General features: G+C 57.6%; 2 protein-coding genes across 2 annotated transcripts in view; one reads left to right on the top strand and one right to left on the bottom strand.

Annotated features, from left to right (window-relative positions):
• VOLCADRAFT_104196 (uncharacterized protein) overlaps positions 1–6807 on the top strand; it is a gene marked incomplete at its 5' end in the record, with an annotated part of 9347 nt that extends 2540 nt beyond the window's left edge. The window contains 13 exons of the mRNA XM_002949213.1: positions 675–809; positions 1151–1266; positions 1807–1947; positions 2349–2487; positions 2731–2785; positions 3339–3463; positions 3703–3863; positions 4222–4374; positions 4579–4702; positions 4937–5140; positions 5448–5750; positions 5920–5964; positions 6393–6807. Of these exons, the coding sequence (XP_002949259.1) occupies positions 675–809; positions 1151–1266; positions 1807–1947; positions 2349–2487; positions 2731–2785; positions 3339–3463; positions 3703–3863; positions 4222–4374; positions 4579–4702; positions 4937–5140; positions 5448–5750; positions 5920–5964; positions 6393–6548 (1857 nt within the window). The 3' untranslated portion in view covers positions 6549–6807. The remainder of the gene's footprint in view (positions 1–674; positions 810–1150; positions 1267–1806; positions 1948–2348; positions 2488–2730; positions 2786–3338; positions 3464–3702; positions 3864–4221; positions 4375–4578; positions 4703–4936; positions 5141–5447; positions 5751–5919; positions 5965–6392) is intronic.
• Positions 6808–7866: 1059 nt separating this feature from the next.
• On the bottom strand, positions 7867–9267 carry VOLCADRAFT_89522 (uncharacterized protein; the record flags this gene model as incomplete). Its single annotated transcript, XM_002949080.1, has 1 exon — positions 7867–9267. The coding sequence occupies one exon, from the start codon at positions 9265–9267 to the stop codon at positions 7867–7869; it is 1401 nt and encodes a 466-aa protein (XP_002949126.1).
• Between the last annotated feature and the right edge of the window lie 179 nt (positions 9268–9446).

The following is a 9446-nucleotide window of genomic DNA, read 5'->3' as shown; positions in this document are numbered from 1 at the left end:
TTCGCAGGACAGCGCCACGGGTAGGTGGTTGACGGTAGGTAGTTGGGCGGTTAATGGCCCCGAGGGAGGGGGGAAAGGTGTGGGAAAACCGGGGAGGGTGAGGGGAACGAAGGGGGCTCATGTGTATGACGCAAGAAGCGAAGGAATAAACTGTCGATATCCGGGCGAGAGGGGGAGGCGGGAGGGGGAGGCGGGAGGGCGGGTTGGGGGAGGGGCGGGTTATGGGGGGACGAGAGGAGGTTCAGGCGGTTATGGTATCCTCGGGCTCCGGAAGATCTCTGGAATATTTCTGAAAATATCTCCGGAATATCTCCGGAATATCGTGTATCGCTGTTGGTGAGGCAGAAGTAAGTGGGAGGAGGGGAGGAAAGGGGGGTAAGGAAAGGGGGTTCGTCCTCCCCTCGGGAAACACCACACGCCCCCCGGGGTTACGAACGACCACACACGGTGTTTTGTTTTGAAAACCGCCTGCTGTAGATTCGATAGATGTCTGCCCGCCACATCAGCTCCGGAAATGCCGCCTCCCATCGCTTCAATTTGAATTGGAAAAATACATCGCAATCTGTCCTTTTTTCATCTCATCTCCGGGGCCCCCTTTTTGTTCGTCTGTCGGTCTGTCCGTGTCGCTGCACCTGCACCCGCACCTCAGTTGCGGCATGGTGTTGAACATGAAGCCGTACTTCTATCTGTTGGAGAGGGGGATCGAACCCGTGGAGGCGTACCGCCGTACGGCAGAATCCATCATGCGTGACGTGGAAGTTCGTACTTGGTACCGGGGCACCAAATTAGGAGATGCCAAGGAGGACGAGGTGCGAGTGGGGGGGGTGGTGGGGGAACGTGGAGGAAAGTGGGGTGGGGGTGGGTTATGATCCGTACAGGGCTGGATGGACGTACCACGTGAGGGAGTGATGGGGGCAGGAAAGGGGGCCTGGGGAAGGGGGGAAAAGATGAACCACGAGCGAGTGATGCAGATGCCCGGGAAAGACTGCTGCCGCGGACTCGGAAGGGTGAGGAGATCGAGGAGGAAGTCGAGGGCTGTGATATAAATCCTTCGGAAGGAGGTGGGAAGCAGTAGTAGCTTGGGATATGGTCTCGGAGCTATCTCTTTTAACTTGTGCGAGCGTTATCCACGCAAAATTTTAACCGACAGGTGGTTGAGATTAACGTCCTGCGGGACGAGCTGGACCATCCGTTCGACATCGCGGCTCGCAACTCCCTGCACGACGCCAAACTCCGGCGCTGGAAGGAAATGACGCCGCGCGAAAAGTAAGTCGTTGTTCGTCGCCATTCGTGTTCATAAGCCTCTTTAAGCTCCGGGAAGTGCTCCACTGTCGCCCCCGACGTCCCCCCCTCCTACGTCTGGTACACTCTTGCCCTGGCAGCAGCTTCACTCGTTCGTGGTTTGCCTTTCTCCCCTCCTCCCCTCCCCTGCTGCTCTCCCTCTTCCCACCCTGGGTGGATGACTTCATCGCTTGAGACTCACTAGGCAGTTTCGAACTCCCACGTCACTCCTCCTCCCCGCCACTTCCACACCCGCACACACACCACTGGTTGCCACCGCCCTCGATCAGCGCGTGCGGGTTTCAATAGTTTCTCCCCCCCCCCACACACACCCACACACACACGTCTCTAGCTTTGGCGGTCTTTCCGTTGGGGCTGGGCAGCAGTCCCCGTGGCCAGTGTCAGGCCCTGTCAGACACCTGTAACCTTCACACACACACACACACACACACACCCCAAACCACACCCCAAACCACCCCTTTACACATCCCCCATACAACACCCCCCCCACACACCTACCCAAAGGGCTCTTGATCGGTTGGTCGCCATTATCGACCGGGTTCAGTCCCGTAACCCAGGGCGGTTCGGGTCGTACTACTACGAGGATGACAAGGGGCGCATCAAGGCCGCGCTGGGGGAGTTTGGAACCGATACCGACTACGACAGGTGCGTCGGGGGACCGGGGCGGGATAGCTGTGTATGTAGGTGGGGGGGAGGCAGTGGGGGGGTGGAGCTGTTTGTCGGATGTGTGTATGTGTGTATGTATGTATGTGTGTGTGTAAAGATGTGTGGAAGGGGAGAGCATAGACGTGGGGGAGCTAGGGGAGTGGGGGGTGAGGGTGGTCCTGTACGGTTGGGTTTTTGTGGGGGTGGTGGAGAGGTGATGGGGGTGATAACGTTCGGGTCTTTGACGGGGCTTCTGAGCCGCTTTCACCGCCCCTCCCCTCCCCCTGCCCACTTTCCTTTTCCGCCTCTCGCCCCCCCCAAACCCCTTCACTCATTCGTTGATCGTCTTTCCCCCCAAATCCCCGTTCCAAACACACACTTACATACATACGCGCACACAGCATGGACATGCTCCAGGGTGTGGACACAGACGGCGATCTGGGTCTGGGTTGGAACGACGCGACGGACAGCTCCGAAACCCCCCTGGAGCCGCGAACCCGAGAGCTCATGATCCAAGAGTCCCGGGACGACAAATTGGAGGTGAGAAGGGGGGAGGGAGGGGAGAGTGGAGGCGGGTTGGTTGGTTGGTTAGTCGGGTAAGCTGGTTAGTTGGTTAGTCCTAAGCGATACTAAGGTGTAACGTTGTAACCTTCTCCAGGCAAAGCTCCCGTTATCTGCCTGTCTGTCTGTCTGTCTACATCTCTACTGTATAGTTGGGTTTTATTTGCCGGACAGCTGCAGCTGCTCGTGCTCATGCTACTGCTCCTGTGTTGTCGTACTCAGGACGAGGCCTTCAAGGACAGCGTCCTGGGTAACGCCATAATCAACCCCTTCACAGGTGGGAAAGGGGGGAAGGAGGAGGGAAGGGGGGAGGGGCAGGTGGGGTGGGTTGATGGTTGACCACCCAGTACAGCTGTCCAACCGCCACAACCGCCACCCGGTGGTCCGCACCAACCGCCACAACAACTATCCCCCCCCACACACCAAGCACGACGTTCACTCCCCCACGTACCCAGGTTCGTCTTTCCCCCCCCCCCCTACCCACCCTTTTCCTAACTTAGGGTTCAACTCATCCCCTTGGTGGGCCATCTTTCCCCCCACCACCACCACCACCCAAACAACACCCACACAACACCCCACCACTGTCACCCCTTCTATTAGTAGTGCTAGCTTTTTATATTTCCTCATTTTTCCCCATCTAAACCCGCTCTACCTTACCCCCCAAGGGTGGACTGCTTCTTCACAACCGCCGACTGGTTAGGTATGCTTTCTTTACATCTGGCCCCGCACTTTTGCCTTGGCAGCAGCTTCACTCGTTCGTGGTTCGTCTCCCCCCCCCAAACCCCCCCCCCAAACCCCCCCCAACCACCCCCCCCACCCCCCGTCCCTAGGTCTCGATCTGAAGACCTACCTGGACGGCAAGGAGCGGCACCACAACGACCTGGTGGCCACGTACCGCAACTCCAGGGAGGGGAGGAGGTTCATGCGTAAGGCCCGGCAAGAGGCAGGGCTGCCGGTAAGGGGGCCACGCTGTTGGTGCTGTTGATATTCCTTTGGGGGGAGGGAGGGAGGGAGGACGTTGGGTTTTGCAGTTTACTCAGCTCGAGCTAAGGAAGTGTCTGTATTAAGGGGCGGTGGGGGAGAGGTTATTGCGGGCATCCCTCGATTGTCGTTATTTCTTCATCCCGCTTCCGTGTTTTTTTGGGGATGTTATCGTCCTAAAATTTTCGTATGCCGTACTTCCGTACTTTTCAGGACGATGATCTGTCCAGTTATGTCGAGGAAGTGCCCCCGAGCCCCGGGGTGATGAACCCCTGGGGGGGTGAGGAGAGTGAGGACGAGCGGTTGGCACGGTTGTACGACAAGGCGGGAGTCAGCAAGGGGCAGGTACAGCGGGCGGAGACGCTGCTACAGAGGTAGGGGTAGGGTGTGTGTGTGTATGGCCGGGATGGGTGAGTGGGGAGGCCGCGTGTGTGTTGTGTCGATGTGACTTTTGTTTGGGTAGAGGGACTTAGGGTTTGTGGGTTTTGTGGGTATGACACTGTGGGTTTAAAAGCCGGGGGTCCGAAGGGGACCGAAAAACAGCACGGGGGGGGAAGGGCAGAAGCACACGGCTGGTTAGTCACAGACGTGCTGCTGCTGCTGCTGCTGGCAGATCTGATTGCGGTTTTGGATCCCTATTTTTCAGTGTGTTCCTTGTTTCTCATTGCATGGTACGACCCCCCTCTCCCCCCTCTCCCGCCCCCCCCCTCCCCCCTCCTCCCCCCTCACCAGGTGGCAGCAGCTGCTGGCTGAGGACGAAGACATACTCTCGTCCGCAGGGCCGTACAGGCGCCCCGAAACCAACCCCCTAGCCCCGGACGACACGGACACTGGCTTTGAGACGGACAGCGACATGATGGAGATGTGCGATATTCCAGAGATACTGTGAGTGGGGGGAGTGGTGTGTTGGGGGGGGAGAAGGGGAGAGAGGGGGGGGGTTCAGGTCGGGAGAGAAGAAACTCTAGCTGTGGCCGTGCCCCCACACACCCCAATTTGATTTCTCCCTCCTCCCTCCCGCCCGCCCGTCCCTGTAAAAACACACGTTTTTATCATAAACAAATACATACATACATACATGCATGTATACAGTGGCACGGTTCAGGAGGCTCGCCAGATTGTGGAGCGGGCCCGCATGTGGCGGTTCAAGCCGTATGGCGAGGTGACGATTCGAATGGCGCAGGATGCCAACGGCTCACCCGTCAATCTGATGCAGGTGCGTATGTGCGTATGTGTGGGAGAGAGAGAGAGATAATGGCTGGCTGTGCAGGATGGGCGCTGGACGAGTGCCTGTGTGTCTGTGTGTGCCTGACTTCCTCCTCCTGTTCCCTTCCCTTGTTCAGCTTGCAACGTTCCAGTTCTTCCCCTCCGACCGAGCTCCCCCTACCCTCTCCCCCCTTGTCTCCCCCCCCCCAAACACTAAAACACACACGCACACACGTGCACGCAGGACCCTCTTCACTACCCGCACGGTACCAAGTTCATGGCCCCCGGTCCACTGGGTCTGGTGCACCCGGTTCCGGAGGACCCTGCACTGCGGGCGGAGATGTCCAAGGTGGCGCACAACTACGCGGCGGTGTACCGCATGTACAACTTCGACTGGGATCCGGAACCAGGAACCGTTCAGTACAAGATCGACCAGCGCATTCGCCGGGTGCGTTACGGGGGGGTGGGGCTAGTGGGTGTGGGTGTGAGGGGCGGGGGACGGGACCCCGATTTCGCTGATTTCATAAAACAAATTATGTTGCTACAGATATATGGATGTTCCATATATATTGCCTGCAGACAGACAGACAGACAGACAGACAGACAGAGAAAGAAAGAAAGAAAGGAAAAGTGAAAGACGAGAAAACAGTCTGAACGCGTTGTGTCGCTTCTCCGCTGTTTCCTCCGCCATCGCCCCCTGGACGGCCCTCTCGCACACAACTCAACTCATCTCAACACAACACAACTCAACGCAGGCTCAAGAGCTGCGCGACAACGCGTTGGCTCGCTATCTGGAGGCGGCGGATCAGGTGTTGGACGGCGCCGGTGAGGAGGAGGAGGCGGCGGCGCAGGGCGAGGGCGACCAGCAGCTGCTCGTGGCCGCCACCGCAGCCGCAGCGCACGGGCCCCACGGCACATCCACCACCCGCGGTGGCGCCCCTGTCCGCGGCTCATCCATATTCGCTTCTATGTCTATAGCGGGACCGACCCTTGGGTCGGTGCGCCTGGGCCACGCGGCACGTGTCGTACTGGGGGCCTTTGCCCAGGCCGCCAAGCAGGTGCCGGCGACGCGGCCCCGGCTAGCGCGGCCCGTTCGCAACACCAGCTCTCGGGGGCAGTAAGATCGCCGGCAGTGTAACGGTCTGTAGGGGTGCGGGGGCGGGTGTCGTCCGATATAGCTGGCTGCTGGCTGCTGGCAGCTCCCCCGTGTGGTGGTTTTGGCGGTAGGCGGTGGTCATTCTCGGTGATCGTGTCGTGGTGATTGTGGTGGAGGTGAGTGGAGGAGGCTGCAGGGTGGAACAGGTGGGGGAATGTGGCGCGCGCGTGTGTGTGTGTGTGTGTGTGGACGCGTGGAGGGTGCGTGCGAGGTGAGGTGGCCGGAGTTGTTGCCTTGCAGAGCGGGCGGGACACACTCCTCTGCGGTAATTGGTGCTTAGGGGGCCGCTGGCACCCGGAGCTCCTTGCCCCTCCTCCCTCTTCGATGATGTTGATCTCTCCCCTTTTTTCCTTTTCCATCGTTACATCACACTGCCTGGAACGGGTGGTTAAGCGGCCCTCGTCGCTGCGTTGATTGCTGCTGGTCATAAGTGCCAACGCCACCTCCTACCCTGTCTGATCACCTGGACCTCCTCCGATCCAGCTGTCCTTCACTCTCGGTTCGTGCTGTCGGGCGTCACCTTCGCCGCAACCATCATCCGTAGTCGCGAAAACCTTTCGGGATATTCCTGAAGGACTCTTGTTCTCAGTGCTTCTACTGCTGCTTGGGGACTGTCTGCGCTTTGCTCTTGGTTGGCAGTTGGTGGGGGGTTGCGGCCGTTGGTCTTGATGCGCACTTGGACGAGATCAAGTGTGTGTGATGTAAGATCTATGGGTAGCTGCCGGTGGAAAGCGGTAGTGACTTGCAGCAGACATATAATTGTCTGGGTACCCATATATGGGTAAAGGGCTGGGTGGCTGCAACACCGCCAAAGTATATCGGAAAGCTGCGGACTCATTTTTGGGTAGCTATCTACTTGGATGATGACGGCGCCTAGGGGAGATTTGGGCGGGATGTAGGGGTATATGGTCTAGGGGGGGTTGGGCAACGGGTTCTGCTGTTGAAGTGAGCTTCCCGCATAGACGCCGTGTTGTTGCCAACTGTGCGTTTTACTGTACCTTGTGCGAGTTCTACTGAGTCAGCTCTTTAGGAGGAGAAAAGGTCTTACTCCACAGGGATGATGCTGCACGTACCGATATTGCTGGAAAGTTAAAAAAGCCGTAGTGCTGTGGCGTGTCAGCATTGCACAGGTCAAGTCCTAAAGGTTACACTTTCATCAGAAGCATTGCTACGAATTGGAGGAAACCCTTGGAGGAAACCCTGTGACGTATTCGACAACTATAGCGATGCATCACATCGCAGGCTACTATGAACAATTCGCATAGGCAGGTTGGCTCGTTACCATTTGCAATTAAATTGCATTTGCAGTTTTTAAATTGTATCATGCAGATGCACCATCCTCCCCATTCTAGCAAGCTTGTTCTCACAGTCGCTTGCGACGATTTAAACCGGCAACCAACTCTCACCATATCAAACTTTAAATCTATTTTTGCACAGTCCGCCGTACACATGGATGATGTTCACCTGATTAGCTAACTTCCGAATGTCATGCTCACGACTAAATGACAGCAGATCAGGGTAGCGAATAACGACACAGGCATTCACAAGCAGCGTAAATCGAACCTGACTAGCGGCCTGAGAACTGCAAGCCAGAAGCTTGCCTAAACTCTGGAAACCGAAAACTGCTGCAAACCGAAAACCCTCAAGCAAAAGGGCAAGATATTGAGGCATACCTGGGCTAGCCCCGCAAGTGTTTGGCAAGCGAGTTGGCTCACGAAATGAGGGGATCACACGTTGTCGGTAGCAAACTGAACTGAAATTCCAACTAACTCCCATACGACATTCTCGTACATACTTCCAAAGGGAGTTCAGTTTGGATTCGGTTTACGCCAATGGGGAAACGAGATCAGGAGGCACGCGATAGCACCGATCGGAATGAAACTGCCAAGCCGCGAGAACTATTGTGGTAGTCAACTCTACCTGGATATTTAGCCCGACTCTTTTCCCCTCTCCCTTTTCCTCTCTCCCTTACATGTAACCAGTTGGGACATGCCGACCCTGATTGTTGTACTGATTGCCTAGCGCCTTCCGACCTCCTTGCGGCCGTCCTTCTTCTTGCCATCCTTCTTGCCGTCCTTTTTCTTCCCGTCCTTCTTCTTGCCATCGTGCTTGTCCTTGTCGTCCCACTTGCCGTCCCACTTGCCGTCCCACTTGCCATCGTGTTTGTCCTTGTTGTCCCACTTGTCGACCCACTTGTCGTCCCACTTGCAGACAAACTGGCCATCGTGCTTGTCCTTGTCGTCCCACTTGCCGTCCCACTTGCCGTCCCACTTGCCGTCGTGCTTCTCTTTGTCGTCCCACTTGTCGTCCCACTTGCCGTCCCACTTGCCGTCCCACTCGCCGTCCCACTTGCCGTCCCACTTGCCGTCGTGCTTGTCCTTGTCGTCCCACTTGTCGTCCCACTTGTCGTCCCACTTGCCGTCGTGCTTGTCCTTGTCGTCCCATTTGTCGTCCCATTTGTCGTCCCACTTGCCGTCGTGCTTGTCCTTGTCGTCCCACTTGCCGTCGTGCTTGTCCTTGTCGTCCCACTTGCCGTCGTGCTTGTCCTTGTCGTCCCATTTGTCGTCCCACTTGCCGTCGTGCTTGTCCTTGTCGTCCCATTTGTCGTCCCACTTGCCGTCGTGCTTGTCCTTGTCGTCCCACTTGTCGTCCCACTTGCCGTCGTGCTTGTCCTTGTCGTCCCACTTGCCATCGTGCTTGTCCTTGTCGTCCCACTTGTCGTCCCACTTGCCGTCCCATTTGCCGTCCCACTTGCAGTCGTGCTTGTCGTTGTCGTCCCACTTGCCGTCCCACTTGCCGTCGTGGTTGTCCTTGTCGTCCCACTTGTCGTCCCACTTGCCGTCCACTTGGTCCCACTTGCCGTCCCACTTGCCGTCCCACTTGCCGTCCCACTTGCCGTCGTGGTTGTCCTTGTCGTCCCACTTGTCGTCCCACTTGTCGTCCCACTTGCCGTCCCACTTGCCGTCCCACTTGCCGTCCCACTTGCCGTCGTGGTTGTCCTTGTCGTCCCACTTGTCGTCCCACTTGTCGTCCCACTTGCCGTCCCACTTGCCGTCCCACTTGCCGTCCCACTTGCCATCGTGCTTGTCCTTGTCGTCCCACTTGTCGTCCCACTTGTCGTCCCACTTGCCGTCCCACTGGCCGTCCCTCTGGCCGTCGAAGTGAGTGTCCTTGAAGTCCCAGGTCTCCTCCAAGTCGCCCATCAACTTTCGGTGTTGCTTCAGGTTGCTTGACAAGGCGCCGAGTTGGTGGAGATTGCTAATGGAGAGGAAATGGTGCGCGAAGCTCGCGACTGCATTGCCGTCGTGCAAGTCCCACTGTGAGCCTTGCAGGCCCCCGCCCATATGCGTCGGTCTGGCGGCTGCTGACACGAGGGGAAGCAATTGTAGCAGCAACACCCCCCCCGCCAGTATCAACATGGGAAAATGGTTCATGCTACCGCCGGCGGCAGGCGGCCGAGCGCGACCTCCATCCACGCGCCTGGGCATAGCAAGGTGCACCATGACGACCGCAGGGCTGATGATGGACCCGCCGTACCCGATCTCCTTATGAATCCTGGACGGAACTGTATTATTGACTATTTAACTTTCTGCACAAA

The sequence above is a fragment of the Volvox carteri genome (assembly GCF_000143455.1).
Source record: "Volvox carteri f. nagariensis unplaced genomic scaffold VOLCAscaffold_13, whole genome shotgun sequence".
NCBI lineage: Eukaryota > Viridiplantae > Chlorophyta > Chlorophyceae > Chlamydomonadales > Volvocaceae > Volvox > Volvox carteri.
The sequence above is the reverse complement of the archived record's forward strand: the minus strand, read 5'-3'. Positions and strand labels throughout refer to the sequence as shown.